We start from the raw sequence: 17,630 nt of genomic DNA, 5'->3' as shown, positions 1-17,630 counted from the left end.
CCCAAATGTAATTTGTTTCATGGAAATGGTGGAATACACTAGTACAGAAGGCACCTCAATTTTTTTTTCTGCCGGTAGTTGTTATTGCCGATCGTCAGCACCAAATGCCTTGTATTTGTGCTGACAGACGATATAAGCAACCGCTGGCACCAATAGATTTGTACTAACAGATGGCTTATGCGACCACCAACACAAATACGGGGTATGTGATGACGGTCGCTTATGTCAACCACTAGTACAAAATATTTTTTTTAAAATAATTATTTAATATGAAGTTAGATGAAAACAATTTCTATATAAAAGTTATAAAGCTTGACGAGATCTAAAATTTTGTAGTTGACAATATTTTGTTCAACACTATTTACTGGACTAAATATCTGTTACCACATCAGAAATCAAATCTTAAACCTAAATCCAAGTTAGTTATAGACACCATAAGATGCAAACAACCCTTATATTTAAGTTATAGAGTTTGACGAGATCTAAAACTTTTTATAGTTGATAATTTTTTCTTTCAAGATCATTTACTAGGCCAAATATTCGTTACCATTTCTAAAATCTAGTTTGAAAATAAAAATTTAAATTTTTAATCTTTTAAACAACCTTGGATGAATATGAACTTTATACAAAATTTGTAGTGTTTGATGATATCTAAATTTTTTTGTAGTTAATAATTTTTTAATTTGAGATCGTTTCGAGTATCAAACATGCAATGTAAGATTGAGAAAGGTGATATAAAAAGAATAGCATATCTTGGAAAGATAAGATATAATGGGTAGGTGAGATGGTAAGGAAAGGACAGCATGAAGCAAAGAGATCTCGGGTTCGAACCATGTGCACTGCATGTGCTAAAAAAATATGGAACTTGTGTCGAATGATGGATGGTTGTAGATGCTTACTAAAATGTGAAAAATATTTTTATCTTATTTTTGTATTTAAAATTGTAAAATGGCTGAAATCTATTTGTGGTGGCAGGTACTTAAGAATGCTAGCGTTGGTGCACCCGCAAGTACAAATGTTGATTTGTGCTTGCACAAAATTGGTGGCGGATGTTAAATCTGCCACCACAGATACGTTTTGACCATTGATAGAAATGCTTTCTGTAGTGGTGATAAGTGACCAGCTAGCATCAGTATCGGATCTACCTTTGGTATGTATGCATGGTGTATGGATGGAAGGACATTTCTCCATAGTAACCTTTTTATTACGGGGTGTTTGGATTCCCTGATTAAACTTTAGTCCCTGTCGTATTGGATGTTTGGACACCAATTAGGAGTATTAAATTAAATATAGGCTAATTACGAAACCAATTGCATAAATGTATATGGAGGCTAATTCGCAAGACGGATCCATTAAGCGTAATTAGTCCATAATTTGACAATATTGTGCTAGAGTAAATATGTGCTAATGATAGATTGATTATGCTTAATAATTCATCTCGTGAATTAGTCTCTATGCGAGTAGTTTTATAGTTAGCTAATATTTAGTCCCCCTAGCATCCAAACATTTTTACAGGGACAGGGGATCCAAATACCCCTTAATTAGCAGGTGGACATATAGGCACCTTCATGTTAACCAGGTGTTAAACCACCCAATCTCGCGAGACAATTATTACCCTCTCACAATAAACAATGGAGGACGCGTGTTCCACGTGATCCATTCTTTAATGGCCATATGTTGGGAGGCCCCGAAGCATTATTGGCGCGCTCATGCTACATCGACATCAGACATCTGCTTTGGGGCCACTGTCTCCGTAAACTTTATATTCATCGAACAACGACAACCAGTGACCTACTCCACGATTGAACTATCGTTGACCGACACTGATGGTAATCCGAGCTAGAGTGTAAGTTGCTGTTTGGCCCTATAAATAGCCACCTGCCGGGCATGAATAGCTGACACAAAGCTAGTGCAAACTGGTACAGCGCGATGCACAAGCACAACATGGATGTCATGGCGTCACTCGTCATACTCCTCCTGGTGAGTGCGTGTACATTTTTGCATATTTGTAGCTGCGAGTGCTACGACGCACTCATATCTGCATGCATTACGGGTGACCATTCCGTTTCATTTTCATCGCTTAATTAAACTCCGGTAGTAAACCTAAAGTAATGGCCTTTCAATAATCCCTCTACTAAGTAGTAGGATCCTGTCCGCTTCTTTAGTAGTTGAACCTTGCCCTACTAAGTATGACCGAAACGGGCCGTGCCATATACCATGGTAAATACATTTTATTGTTTAATTATTATACTAATGTGTGTGTGTGTGTGTGTGTCATGCGTGCAGGTTACTGGAGCAGTAGCAAGCAAACATGTGGATCGGCCGGCTGCGGCTGCGGCTGCCGTGGCGTCGTCGTCTAGAACGATGGCGCCAATGGACTATTGGCGAGCAGTGCTTCCCCTGACTCCCATGCCCCAAGCCATACACGACCTGTTGATCCATTCTACAGGTATATATGTAATATAATAACATATGTATATATATGAGTCGCTCTCTCTCACGATCGAGTGAGTAAAAGTTTGTTTAATTGCACACACATTTAGGTACGATCTTAATTTAGCCCGGAAATGTGTAAACTAAATTTTTTGCTACCTCTAGCTATCTTAGTTTACTTCTGCCGACTGGACAATGTCAGACAATAAGCTAGCTATGCCTTGTTCCAGCAATATTTTCCTGAACTGTGGACATGATAACATGGGTTTGCATATGTGGAACACTATATATCGCCGCCGCTACACTTCTTCTATGTATCGCTACAAGAGTCTTCCATGTGGGCCAACTAAGGGAATTCAACCCCAAGGATGGAGCATCCCGACAACAAACTTATGCTCAGCACAGCCAGCACATACCCGAGCTTCATTATGTTCGGCCCAATCTGGCTGGCTGCTGATAGGCCACCTGACCAATCTTTTAATGGGTCAAATTTTCTTTCTACAAATAAACATTAACATTAATATTCAGACATCAATATCATTACAACAAAAAAAAGCTACACTGTCTTGATCTTGGATGAAGTGCATGCGTTGGTTGATCTATCCTTCGTTGGCGTAAAGTCTTTCTTCGTTTTCCTTACTTTTCTTCTTTTACTTTTCTTTTCTTCTTGCTTCTTGGTTCTTCGATCGTTATTCCTATTTATTATCTTATTTCTGTTTTCTGTTTTCTATGGACTAAGCGTGTGACTACTACAAGGCTACAAAGACATTCATACTTGACCATTCTTTTTCTATGTTCTTATCTTTCTTTAATCTTTCTAATAAATTTTCAGTTTTATTTCTTATTCCTTTTTTCTGTTGTTTCTTTGCCTACCCTCTTATCCCACATTTTTATTTAGTTTAAATTTTCCCTCATTTCTGTGCTTATATAAATTTATTTGTATACTTTATTTTCATAGATTATAGTATTTGGTAAATGTCCGCATTGTATTTGTGGTACAAATCTTTCCACTAAGTTCGTATACATATTTTAGGTTTGTAACCTTGATTGGTGCAATTTGTTCTAGATATGCAATACTTTGTTCCGTGAATTTGTATATTTGTTCAAGAAGTACATATATTATTCTCTGAGTTAGTATATTTTGTTTCATGGGTACATAGTTTCATTTTCTGAGTGTGTATACTTTGTTCGATGCATATAATTATTTTGTTACATGAGTTCATACTATTTCACATTTACTTGTTTCAAATTTCTGTGTTCCATGGCTATTCACATTTATTCAGTGAGTTTGTACAATCGTTTGATACATAATTTTTTTTTGTTCCCCATTTTAATAGAATTTTTTTACATGTCTCATAACACCTTCTATATTTATAAAATAATATTAATAAAAAAATATCTAAAAATAATCAAGTGGGATCTTATTTTGCATCAAGTTGTAAAAAACATACAACACCGCAATCACAATTTATATTGCATATTCACTTTAAGATTTATTTTGTTTTTAGTTCCAAATATTTTTTCACATGAGATGGTATCATCAATTTCCTTGGGTCATAGATGCGTATCAATCATGAGATTCGCTGTGATTTGTGAATCCCAACCCAATAATGGGCCAACTGGTGGACACTGAGCTTGCAACAAACTCTTATGCGTGACAGGCCGCAATGCATGTGGGCCAACGGGCTAGTGGTGATGCACACTTTCACATGATGGAAATTTTTTGTCACATAAGTGATGCACACCCTTTGCATATACACCTACTTTGCTAATAACATAATTTTATTCTATGACTGTCATAGAAGAAGACTAGAAGGGTCCGCCACCTATGATTTTAGAAGGTAACAGGGCTCCAATCCAGCTGGTTGAGAGCATGCTCCGATTGCAGGTAGCTTGCAAGAGCATCTGCATTGAGTATGGTTAAGGAGAAGTTTTAATGGATATGAAAGTACTTTCTCCAATCATGGAATAGTGATCAATTTAGGGGGGGGGGTTAGATTTTAGGTTAATTTATCTATCATTTACAAAAATGAAATCCAAATTTCTTATTTGCATGAATATTAATTCTGCATTGTCCAAAAATTTTCTTGGTCAATTATTTCTATAACATATTATTAGTATTAAGAATTATATTCATTAGGAAGTTCCTTTGAAAATGAATCCAATCGTATCAATTTCGTGGCACATATATTATTTACATATCATGAACTAATTACTAGTAAAACTATAGGCTCAGATAGTAAGAAACCATCCTAGAGATGTATATATAGTTATCCATGTTTCATTTAAATACTAAAAATTGTCAAAATTTCATAATAATGCACTCCATCTAGTATATCTATATTTGTTTGGATTAGTTTTCTATGAACAAAGCTTTCTATCAGTGTTTGTTCGGGTTAGTTTTTTATTTCCATTATATTTGACTTATTTTCAATCCTAGTGTTTGCATTTGGCAATTGCGGATCACTGACTCGAACTAGATTATATTACATGGTCTCAATAGGAAAATTTTAACATGACTAAAGGACCTTTACCCTAGTGGTTAGAACACCTGAGTAGCATCCATCAAACCTAGCTTCGACTCCTTGTGAAAGCAAACTAAAGCAAATTGGATTCAATATAAACTTAAAGAAAAATAGGTAGGGGCCCCGTGCTGGCTTCGATAAAGAATCAACATATTTTCAGCACCTATTATTGTTCTTGTATATAATACATTAAATTCCCACCATTGGTATGTTATTGAATAGGTAAATATAATATTGTTTGTATTTATAATTCTAATTTATTATTAGAGATCAAAAGGTTCATAATAGGTATTTTAGAATTTGTGTCAATGCTACATATAAAAATTTGTATCACTAGACTAACTTTGACCAACATTATATTCAAATAAATGATAGCTACTCCAATCTGAACATTAATTTCAATGACAAATTTGTAGTACGTTAGTGTTATTCCAATCTGAATTTTTAGTTTCATAGGTCATGATTGAAAGTAACATTTTTTATATAAGGATTTTAAATGGAATTTGTAAAAAGAGTTCCATATTTTATATTCCTAACTGTAAATAGTGATCAAATTTGTATTTTCCCCAATAATCCAACCTAATAAATGTAATATATAAGAATGTACAAGAGAAAAAATATATCTATTGGTTGCATAAGAAGCTTGAATCTATGAACTAATTATTATATTTTTTTGCAACATTGTCTTTATCGTCATTAATCTATATACTCATTCGTAATATCTATAATGCATGTATCAGTGCATGCCTCTCAGGATGGCAAGGGTGTTGCTCAAGGGAAGAACACAGATGCAATAAAAAATGACCAATCACAAGGTGAAGAATATGTAAAAGGACCACAAAAAATTGGAAAAGGGAATGAGGTAGAAATGAAAATGCAATTTTCTGGTGCACAATTTGAAGAGGATAAAAATATCTTGATGTTGAAAGGGATGGGCAACAATTTAAATTTTTATGGGACAAAAGCTAAAGAAGACTTAAAGAAGATTTCAACATCATATACCTCCCAAATTCAGAAGGACCCAAGAAAGACCATAGAATCTTATGGATATCAAGGTAATGAAGACAATCTAAGAAAAATCACTGTATCATACGAGTCCCAAGGTGAGGGTGACCTAAGAACAATAAGCACATCATATGGGTCCCAAGGTGAAGACATAAGAACTATCAGCACTACATATGGTTCCCAAGGGGATGACTTAAGAAAGATCAGCACATCGTATGGATCCCAAGGTGAGGATGACTTAAGAACGTTAAGCACATCATATGGGTCCCAAGGTGAAGACATAAGAACGATCAGCACTACATATGGTTCCCAAGGTGATGACTTAAGAAAGATCAGCACATCATACGGATCCCAAGGTGAGGATGACTTAAGAACAATAAGCACATCATACGGGTCCCAAGGTGAGGACATAAGAACGATCAGCACATCATATGGGTCTCAAGGTGATGACTTAAGGAAGATCAGCACATCATATGAGTCCCAAGGTGAGCACTTAAGAACGATCAGCACATCATATGGTTCCCAAGATAAGGATATAACAACGATCAGCACATCATATGGGTCCCAAGGTGAGGAATTAAGGAAGATCGACACATCATATGGTTCCCAAAAAGAGGACCCTTTATCAATGATCACCATATATGATCATAAACGGGGTGTAAGTGAGAAAGGTGAAGCAAGTAAAGGTGCGTCCCTTTTCTAGAAAATCATATTACTTTATTACTCTTTTATTCGCTTTGTACTAGCTAGCAAGTTTGTAGAAACCATTCTAGGTCTAATTTTTTATGTAATGTCAATATTATTTTGAGTTATGCATCCCATGATATATATATGACACCATATAAAACAAGTAACTTATTTGTGTCCAACAAAGATGATAAAATGACATATAGGGGAATGTCTTTTTAATCCAGAGTCAATTTTGACTAAATTCTTTAATATACACTTTTATCATATCAAGTAGAGGAATAATATAATTGAAGAACAGTTAATTGTGTGATGCTGTAGGTCGGTGCTTTTGAAATGGGATTGGTACTTCTGAAAAAGGGATATAATATAATTCATGCCCTCAAACTTGTTTCAGGGTATAGGCATGCACATGAGCACGTCCACAACCACGACAACGTCAACAGGCTAGCAGACGTGTTCTTCTTCCAGGACGTCCTACGGCCAGGGTCCGTGATCACGCCGACCATCCCAGTGACCACCACCCTGCCATCGCTGCTACCGCGCCGTGAGGCTGACTCCCTCCCATTCTCCACCGCGCGGTTGGGCGACATCCTTGCCATGTTCGCTCCCGCATCCCTCGCCATGGCCGACGAGATGCGGTCGACGCTCGAGTCCTGCGAGCACCCACGTCCACTACCAGGCGAGAAGGCCGGCTGCGCCACCTCGCTCGAGTCCCTCGCGAAGCTCCCTGCTGCCCTCCTCGGCACGCGCAACGTCCGCGCTTTCTCCGGCGACATGCCCGTCGACCCGGCGGGCACGGCGGCTCGACGGGGGAGGCACAACGTCACGGCCGTGCGGAAGCTATCCGAGTCGCCGGTCGCCGCGACGTGCCATGACCTGACCTACCCCTATGCGGTGTTCTACTGCCACACGACCAAGCAGGTGGCGACGTACCAGGTGACGCTGGCGGCGGCCGAGGGCGGCAGGGCGCCGGCGATGGAGGCGCTGGCAGTGTGCCACCTCGACACATCACAGTGGACACCCAGGCAACCGTTCTTAGTGGCGCACAACCTAAAGCCAGGTGATGTGGCGGTTTGCCATTTTCTTTCTAAGCTCAGCGTCATCTGGGTCCCGGCCGGCGACGGCGAGCAAGGAGGCGCACGTGAAGCCTGGTAGAACACGAAGTACCCGAGAGAGCATTATTTGTGTGAGCTCTGACCTGTGGCTTTTGTTTGTAACGCGTATGGAACACAACGTGGCTTTTTAGTACTAAATAAAAGCCGCGTGAACGTGTTGTGATTGTGATTTGCTAAAGAAACAGGTTGTAGTTGGTTTGGCTAAACAGTTGATCAGTTGATCATATCAAGTTTTTGTATTTACCTGAGCAAGTGGATGTTAAATTGTTAATAGCTAGATTTTCTCTTCGGGTATAGCAGTAGGAATTCCATACCAATAAAGTATTAAATAAAATCAAGGTAAGAAATCGCAGGCTATGGAACTTAGTGGAGGCCATCCAAAGCTGCTACGTACGCGATAACATCCGCTATTACATCGCTGACGTTTAGCGGAACAGCAGAACATGAGACTTTTTTTTGAAAAGAAAAATGTCAACAACTGCCTAGGAGATGATGGTGAAGGAGAATGTTGTGGTGCAGCTGGCAAAGACGGTCGTCTCATGTTAGGTGTCCTTGAAGGCGGCGGTTGCAGTGATGATGGCCTTGATGTCCGACCAGTAGGCTTGAGGAGGATGTACCACTTCTCCCATAGGATGTAACTATGAATGACCTCAACTAGTGTGGTCTCCTCATCACCTTTAGGAATTTTGAGCTTGAGCATCTCATACTCCTCACACACCTGCTCCACGCCAACTCTAACTGCTACAACAAAACATGCATGTAGAGACACTATTTTTGGCTTCTAGAGACATCTTACATAATCGTAGAGTTATGTTTTATTATGTCGTAGAGGTGTCACTACAACTGGTTTGTCTTTGATAGAAGAGACACTTTATTATTAATTATCTCTATATTCTATAAGACAACTTGTAGTGATACTATTACTGTCGGTGTTTTACCGTCAGATTCTCCGAGGGGTATCCCGAGGAGAGTGGTTGTGAGTAGAGACTCGCCGAGATCAGAACGCGATAGTGCAAGGAACACAAAGATTTAGACAGGTTTAGGTTGCCGGAGCGTAATACCCTACGTCCTGTGTGGTGGTTTGTATTCCCTTAGGTGTTGTTCGATATTTTGGAGGGGTCCCTGCCCACCCTTATATAATCTGGGGGGACAGGGGTACATGGAAAATCCTAGCCGAGCACCAGCAGAGTTCTACTCCGAGTAGGTCGGGCAGTTTTCTTGTACTCCAGCTAGTTCTACTGCTGTACGAGTAGTTACAGTAGAGGTATGGTGTATCCATGTGCTATTCCCTACTCTAGAATATTCCACGCCTGTGAGCAGTCCCGCTGCCCCGGGTCTGACAAGCCCCGAGCTCTTCGTAGTCGAGTTCTGCAGGCGTTGAGTGCTTCTGAAGATGTTCTGTCGAGTGCTTCGAATGCTTCTGGAGTCCATGGACCTGGCATGTATTGTCTTGAGCGCTTTTCCGATTTTGTTGCCCAGGCTTGGAGTCCATCGAGTAGTCTTCTGAGTACTTTCTTGGCTGCATTGAGGCTATGAGGTGCTCAAGCTCCGAATTCATTTCTCTGTATATGGTGCGCGATGTACTCGCGCTCTATATGGAGTAGCCCCTGAGCCTTAGGTTGAACTGAAGGATCAGGCTGAGGATCATCTTTGTCTTCAGGGTTCTTCAAATTTTCATTTGAAATTTAGATCATCTTTGAAAAAAGTTTGCCATTTATGACATGTATTCCGCAGCTCCCGAATCTTGACTTGAAATCCCTTAATTTAGTGTTAAGGTTCCAAAATCGAGGTGTTCTTTGAAGTGTGATCTTTGAGCTTCTTGATATTTTTAGAAATGCCACAGACCTGGTTTTTTAATTGTGCCAGGCCGATCCAGGTCTCTCACTTGTTCTTGCTCTCGCTAATTTTCTCAATCTTCTGATTTGAGCTTTGTCTTCTCCCTTCCCTTAATTCCTTTGCCCCCGAGCATATGCGTGAGAAGAGTCTCGTGACATTCTGGATGGCGCCGAAGAAGTCCAAGATGTTGAAGGAAGTGATTCAGAAGAATCGAGGTAGTTTCCTGTGCTGTCTTTATTGTGGGTCTCTCTTGTTTAGTCGCCTAGGTGTTGACGTTCTTCTTGTTTTATCAACAGATGGGACCGAGAGCCATCATAAAGAGCTGCAGGAACTCAAGGTGGCAGCTCAAACTGTAGTAGACTTGGTTGGTCCAGCCGAAGAATCCGGTAGCAGTTTGGCTGATCGGCTGCAGAGTGCTCCTCAGAAGTTTGCCGAGTACTTAGCCGAAACTTCTAGGAATTGTGTAGCGCAAGCTCTGGGGCTTGTTAAGTCATATTGGCCTTCAGCGAAGATAGCCATTCTTGGCGATGGTATGTGTTCAAAATGTAACCATGACCAGTTCGTCAAGTATGTTGAGGAGGCTGAGCCTATGGCCGACCAAATTATAAAGTTGATAGAACAGTAGGATGTACTGTGTCTTCTCCTTGCCATGTAAATATGACATTTTTGAGAGCGTGTTGTCCAATTCTTTTGAAAAACATTGCCTGAGCAATATGGAATCGTAGAGTAGATCAACTCGTGTAGGTATTTAGAGAACTTGTCTCTAGGGTCGCAGAGATCATGTCTCTTATCTTGACAGCTCGGGAGTCCGTGCCTTTGACTGATTAAAGGTGAACTTATTGAGTAGTCGATGGAGTACCAACTCCTAAAGGGGTAGAGAACTTGTCTCTAGGGCCACGGAGAGCATGTCTCTTAGCCCCGACTACTTGATAGGCCGTGCCTTTGACTTTGACTTAACAAAGAAAGGTTGGTACTCGAGGTAGCCGATAGAGTAACGACTCCTGAAACTAGTAGAGAACTTGTCTCTAGGGCCGCAGAGAGCATGTCTCTTAGCCCCGACTACTCGATAGGCCGTGCCTTTGACTTTGACTTAACAAAGAAAGATTGGTACTCGAGGTTGCCGATAGAGTAACGACTCCTGAAGAAGTTAGAGAACTTGTCTCTAGGGCCGCGGAGAGCATGTCTCTTAGCCCTGACTACTCAATAGGCTATGCCTTTGACTTTGACTTAACAAAGAAAGGTTGGTACTCGAGGTAGTCGATGGAGTAACGACTCCTGAAGAAAGTAGAGAACTTGTCTCTAGGGCCGCGGAGAGCATGTCTCTTAGCCCCGACTACTCGATAGGCCATGCCTTTGACTTTGACTTAACAAATAAAGGTTGGTACTCGAGGTAGCCGATGGAGTAACGACTCCTGAAGAAGGTAGAGAACTTGTCTCTAGGGCCGCGGAGAGCATGTCTCTTAGCCCCGACTACTCGATAGGCCGCGCCTTTGACTTTGACTTAATAAAGAAAGGTTGGTACTCGAGGTAGCCGATGGAGTAACGACTCCTTAAGCTGGTAGAGAACCTGTCTCTATGGCCGCGGAGAGCATTTCTCTTTGCCCCGGCTACTCGATAGGCCGTGCCTTTGACTTTGACTTAACAAAGAAAGGTTGGTACTTGAGGTAGCAGATGGAGTAATGACTCCTGAAGCTGCCGTGTGCACTTGATCTAAACTCCAAAGAACCATGTCTCTTTATTGAAATTTCAAATCTGGGGGAGTGCTCTTCTGACAACTTATGGGTAGAACTTTCGCAGATGCTCGATGTTCCATGAGTTGGGGACTTCAGGTCCATCTGGGTAGATCAGTCGATAGGAGCCTGGTCCTGTGACTTTGGTGACAATGAAAGGTCCTTCCCATCGTGAGTTGAGTTTATGCAGACCAGTTTCATCTTTAATTCTGCGGAGGACCATGTCTCCCACACTGAAAGATCTAGTCTGGATGTTGCGATCATGATATCTTCGCATGTTTTGAAGGTATCAGGTGGATCGTAATAATGTATTGCATCTCATCTCATCTCATCGAGTGAGTCTAGTTCCAGTTGACGACTTCCATCGGCTTCTGTTGAGTCATACATCTCTAGGCGAGGTGACTTCCACATGATGTCTGCCGGTAGTATTGCTTCGGAGCCGTATACTAGGAAGAAGGGTGTTTGACCAGTTGCCTTGCTAGGTTGTGTGCGTAGCCCCCAGATTACCATTGGTAGTTCGTGCAAGCCATTTGCCTCCCTTCTTGCTCATAGAATCGAAGATCCTTTTCTTTAAGCCATCAATTATCAGTCCGTTGATGCGTTCCACCTGGCCATTGGCTCTCGGATGTGCGACTGATACATATTTGATGTCAATGCAGGAGTTCTCGCAGTAATCCCAGAATTCTTGCGAAGTGAAGTTTGATCCAAGATCGGTTATAATAGTATTGGAGAATCCAAATCTGTGGAGTATTTCACTGATGAACTCGACTTCGCAATCTGATGAGATCTTTGTGATTGGCTTGGCTTCGATCCATTTAGTAAACTTGTCGACCACCACCAATATGTGTGTGAACCCTCCTGCTGCTATAGGGAGTGGCCCGATCATGTCCAAGCTCCAGCAGGCGAACGGCCAGGATGGAGGTATGGTGATAAAGTTGTGAGCAGGCAAGTGATTTTGTTTGGCGAAGTACTGACATCCTTGACACCGTTTGACGAGTGCTTCTGCATCTGATAATGCTGTTGGCCAATAGAATCCTGATCTGAAGACTTTACCGACCAGAGTACGTGAAGCTGCGTGGTTTCCACATGTGCCCTCATGGGCTTCTTGCAGAAGCCCTTTTCCTTCTTCTGTTGTGACACATTTCATGAGGATACCGGATCCTGTGCCTCATTTGTAGAGTTTATCGTCAACGAGGACGTAGTTCTTGCTGCGATGCATGATGCGTATTGCCTCTGCGTCGTTCTTTTTGATTCCCGGAGGAAGTACTTGGTCCTTGTTGTAGTCGATGAACGTAGTGCGCCAGTCGACTTCGACCATCATGATCTCTCGACTGGTTTCTTGAGAATCTGAGTCGACTTCCATTGGGGTGGAGTGTTGATTGAGGGGTGATGAAGCTCGTGGAAAAATATTCCCGGAGGGACTTCTGCTCTGTTAGAGCCAAGTTTTGACAGGACATCGGCTGCAACGTTGTTGTCACGGATGACATGATGGATTTCCAGTCCTGAGAACTTGTTTTCGAGCTTCCTGATTTCCGCAACGTAATCATCCTTGGTTTCTTTGTTGATATCCCACTCCTTGTTTACTTCTTGGACTATAAGGAGGGAATCTCCATAGACGAGTAGTCGCTTGATGCCGAGGGATGGCCAGTCAAAAGACATGTAGGAAGGCTTCATATTCTGCTTCGTTGTTGGATACTTCGAAGAGAATTTGGAAAACGTACTTGAGTTGTTCGCCCTTTGGAGAGATGAAGAGTACTCTTGCTCCTCTCTCGCCCAACTTCAGTGAGCCATCGAAGTACATGGTCCAATGATCTGAGATGGATGCTGGAGCAGGTATTTGATTTTCTCTCCATTCAGCCATGAAGTCGACTTGGGCTTGAGACTTGATTGCTGTTCTTGGCTTGAATTTCAGCTCTAGTGCTCCTAGTTCGATTGCCCATTTTGAGATGCGGCCAGTCGCATCCCGATTGTGTAGGATATCACCTAGTGGGAAGTCTGTGATGACTGAGATCTTGTACTCATCGAAGTAATGCTGTAATTTCCTTGATGTGATCAGTATTGCGTAGAGAAGTTTCTGAATCAGTGGGTATCACACCTTTGATTCGAAGAGTACTTCACTGATAAAGTAAACTGGTAGTTGGATGCCGTAGGCATGCCCTTCTTCGTTTCGTTCTACCACAATTGCCGTGCTGACGACGTGTGTGGTAGCTGCGATATAGAAGAGCAACTCCTCTCCTGGCATTGGGGCCATGAGGATAGGAGGTGACTGGAGATGCTGCTTAAGATCTTCGAGTGCATCGACTGCTTCTTGCGACCATATGAACTTATCTTGCTTCTTGAGTAGCTTGAAGAAAGGAAGTCCCCTTTCGTCGAGTCTCGAGAGGAATCTATTTAAGGCGGCCATGCATCCAGCGAGCTTCTGAACATCTTTGATAGAGGCTGGAGCTTCCATGTTCATAATAGCGTTAATCTTCTCGGGATTCGCTTCGATCCTTCTGTGGCTGACGATGAAGCCGAGTAGTTTTCTGGATGGCACGCCGAAAACACACTTGGTCAGGTTTAATTTCCACCGGAAGCTTCATAAACTATTGAAGGTTTCTTCTAGGTCAGGAATAAAGGAATCGTATTCCTTTGTCTTCACGAGCACATCATCGACATAAGCTTCCACGTTGCGGTGAAGCTGATTGGTGAAGCATAGCTATATGGCACGCTGATATGTTACTCCAGCGTTCTTTAATCCAAAGGACATGGTCTTGTATGCATATGCACCGAACAGAGTGATGAACGCTGTCTTGATTTGATCTTCTTCCTTGATGGCTATTTGATGATAGCCCGAGTAGCAGTCAAGGAAAGATAGTAGAACGCAATTAGCCATCGAGTCGATGACTTGGTCGATGCGAGGAAGCCCGAAAGGATCTTTCGGATAGTGTTTGTTGAGGTCTGTGTAGTCAACACACATCATCCACTCGTTGTTGCTCTTCTTGAGAACCAGTACGGGATTCGCCAGCCACTCGGGGTGATAGACTTCTTTGATGAATCCAACCGCAAGCAGTTTAGCGAGTTCTTTCTTGATGGCTTCTCTTTTCAGATGAGAATCTTCGTAGGCATTGTTTCTTGGGAGTAGCGGTTGGGTTGACATTTAAGGAGTGCTCGATCAACTCCTTAGGGACACCAGGCATATCACCTGGTTTCCAAGCGAATACGTCACGGTTGGCCCTAAGGAAGTTGATGAGCGCGGTTTCCTATTTGTCGGTGAGCCCTGTTCCAATCAACGCCATTTTTGACGGATCACCTTCTTGCAATTGGATTGTCTTGACTCCAATGCTGTCGGGTGGTTTTTGTGAAGACCGATTTGTCTTCTTCATGGGGATTTCTATCCCAGATGCAGAGTACTGTTGAGCAGTTGCCAGTACTTTTCCGACGGTGTCTGGTTGTCGATTGGTGGAACCATAGGTAATGGCTTCTTTTTCACATTCAAAAGACTTCTGAAGGTCTCTGCGGAAAGTAAGGACTCCTGTCTTTCCCGGCATTTTGAGTAGAAGGTAGACGTAATGAGGGATTGCCATGAATTTGGCCAAAGCCGGTCGTCCGAGTATTGCATGGTATGAGGACTCGAAGTCTGCTACTTTGAATTTGATGAGCTCTGTCCGGTAATTTTCTGGAGTGCCAAAAGTGACTGGGAGTACCACAATGCCAATTGGGAAAGAGGCGTTTCCTGGTATGATGTCGTAGAAAGGTTCTTTGCTTGGTTTCAATTTGTCGGAGATGTCGAGTCCCATTTTCGTAATTGTACTCATGAATATGAGATTCAAGCCACTGCCTCCATCAATAAGTACTCGAGTAAGTATGGAACCTGCCATCACTGGGTCCAGAACGAGTGGGAATTTTCCTGGTTCAGAGAAGCTGGTCCACTGGTCTTTCCTTGAGAAGGTAATCAGGATCTCGCTGTTTCTGAGTGGTTTCTGAACGGCTAGTTCCATTTTTAGTATTTCTCGCCAAACCAGTTTCTGATTTCTCTTGCTGAGGGAAGAGTCTCCTCCATTGATCATGTTGACCCTATTGGCAGGTTGCTGGAATCCCATGGTTCCATCTTTATTGTTGTCTTCATCGTCTTGCTTGTCCTTTTTATTTTTATCTTCTTCCATCTGACGCTCTTGGAGAGACTTGCAAAGATTTATGCACTCGAGGATCGTGTGCTTTCCCTTTGGATGGAGAGGACAAGGTCTAGCGAGTAGTTTTTGGAAATCATCTTGTCGACTTCCCTTTTTGCATCGTTGACCCCAGTCCATTGTCGCCACTATGTCTTCCGGCTTCTGCTTCTTGTCGAAGTTGCGCTGTTTTTTACCAGATCGCGGATCTCCGTTGCGTTTCTGGTTGTTATCATCATGACGGGGGAAGCGATCGCGCTCCTGTTATTCTTGGTCGGCCCATCCCAACATCATGTCGCGAAGTGCTATGACTGAAAGGGGGCTGTTCCTTCCGAAGTAGCGGTACCACTGCTGGGTAGCAAGGCCATTGTGAAAGCAGTCGATGACATCGTCGTCTGCTATGTTGGCAATAGTGGCACGGGTGTCGAAGAATCTCTTGATGTACGATCTCAAGGCTTCGCCATGCTCCTGTTTACACAGACATAAGTCATGGTGAGTAGCTGGGCGATGAATGGGTCCTTGAAAGTTGTCGTTGAAGAGTTTTTTCAAGTCCTCCCACGAGTGGATCGAGTCGTGCCTCAAGCTCTCGATCCATGTGAGGGGCGCAGATTCCAGATCCATTGGGAAGTAGATGACCTTAATAGAATTTGTCCCTCCTGCTACTTCGATGGCAGTCGAGTAGATTCGTAGCCATTGGCGGGGATCCTGTTTGCCATCGTATTTGTTTAGGTTCTGCATGTTGACTGGGTTGAAACCGGTCAGGTACTCAGCGTAGTTTATATTCTGGCTAAAAGCTAGAAAACGGTCGGTTTCATCTGCTGGCCGTCCGAATCGCTTGGCGTTGATGATATCTGTTGGTGTTTCTTATGCTCAATAGAATATGGATTCCACATGCGCACAGAATCACCGCTGTAGCACTTCACCTTGGAGTATTCCAGGGTATCGTAATTTTCCTCAGGGAAGCACTATAGTAAAGAGTATCGAAGAATCGAATGACAAACTTTACTAGAAATATCAACCGACTAACTTAGTGGGGGTAAGCCTGATAGATAAGATAAGATAATGGCCAATGATGACCGTCTGACACTGGAGACTCTAATACTTAGAGAGGTAAGCAGCTGGGAGGACAACGAGAGAGAAAGACTCCTAAAACACTTCTAAACTCTCGAGCAAGCCTCTCTAGACGAAACCTCATTTCTAACTAGTTATCGGGAATCTAGAGCTTACTTCGGCGGCCTCAGGGAAGGACTCAGACTGGGGTGAGAAAGGAGTCCAACGGCAGTCGGCACTACTGTTATAAAAGCACCTCAACGTGGTGGACTACAAGGGATGGACAGGGTTGTCACCACCTGCCGCCTACCACAACGGTACCGTGCGGTGGAACACACTTTCTAGCTAACACTAAGCTCGGACACCACGTTCGTACTTGGTGTTAGGATTTCTCTTGACGCGTTCAAGAGAAATCCCCCTCAACCTAGGGACCTAATTTGAGTTCCCTAGTCTGGGCGAGAAAACCCATAAGGTAAGATCCCGATAAACAAGAAAGATACAAATCTTAGGCTAGAGGAACTTACTTCCGCACACAAGATAACTTGAGAAGATAAATAATGCGGAAAGTAAAGCTGACTCGGAAAGATAAAGAAGATAACTATATTGATAAATATCAAAGGAAAAGATACAAGAGCTTATACCGACTTCCAATGACGACTCCGGAATCCCGAGACAAGCTTGACTCGACTCTAACTCCCAACTACCTAACCTACTCTAGAAAGTAAAAGTGAGAGAAGAGAGCTCCTTTGGTGTGTGTTGAGAGTGAGGATGGGGGCCTATTTATACTAGCTAGAGGTCGGTATTTGGCCGAGGCGTCGGATGTATGCAAGAGGGTCAGTTGACATAGCTTGCATGCGAAGATGGGCTCGAGATGCTGCAAAGTGGGGCCGGCCGGCCACCCCTCGGCTGGCCGGCATGGGATTCTCTCTGTTTGGCGCCGACCTTCTCGTGGACGCTCCTGATCTAGATGGCGGTATAGGTTGCTTGGCTTCAACGCTGAAAATTGTAGGCTGGCCGGCCTCCCCTAGGCTGGCCAGCCTGGAGTTGGCACATCTCGGCCCTCCGTTTCACCGACATCTTGATCAAGGGGTGCATGAA

General features: G+C 42.7%; 1 protein-coding gene across 1 annotated transcript; it reads left to right on the top strand.

The window, feature by feature from the left end:
• The first annotated feature begins 1,826 nt into the window (after positions 1-1,826).
• LOC120703318 (polygalacturonase non-catalytic subunit AroGP3-like) lies at positions 1,827-8,044 on the top strand. Its single transcript, XM_039987335.1, has 4 exons — positions 1,827-1,980; positions 2,287-2,449; positions 5,699-6,649; positions 7,048-8,044. Exons 1-4 carry the CDS (start codon positions 1,930-1,932, stop codon positions 7,806-7,808), a joined length of 1,926 nt encoding a protein of 641 aa, XP_039843269.1. The 5' UTR covers positions 1,827-1,929; the 3' UTR covers positions 7,809-8,044.
• Positions 8,045-17,630: the final 9,586 nt, after the last annotated feature.

This window comes from Panicum virgatum, chromosome 4K (assembly GCF_016808335.1).
Source record: "Panicum virgatum strain AP13 chromosome 4K, P.virgatum_v5, whole genome shotgun sequence".
NCBI classification, from domain to species: domain Eukaryota; kingdom Viridiplantae; phylum Streptophyta; class Magnoliopsida; order Poales; family Poaceae; genus Panicum; species Panicum virgatum.
This window is presented reverse-complemented; position numbering and strand designations above follow the sequence as displayed.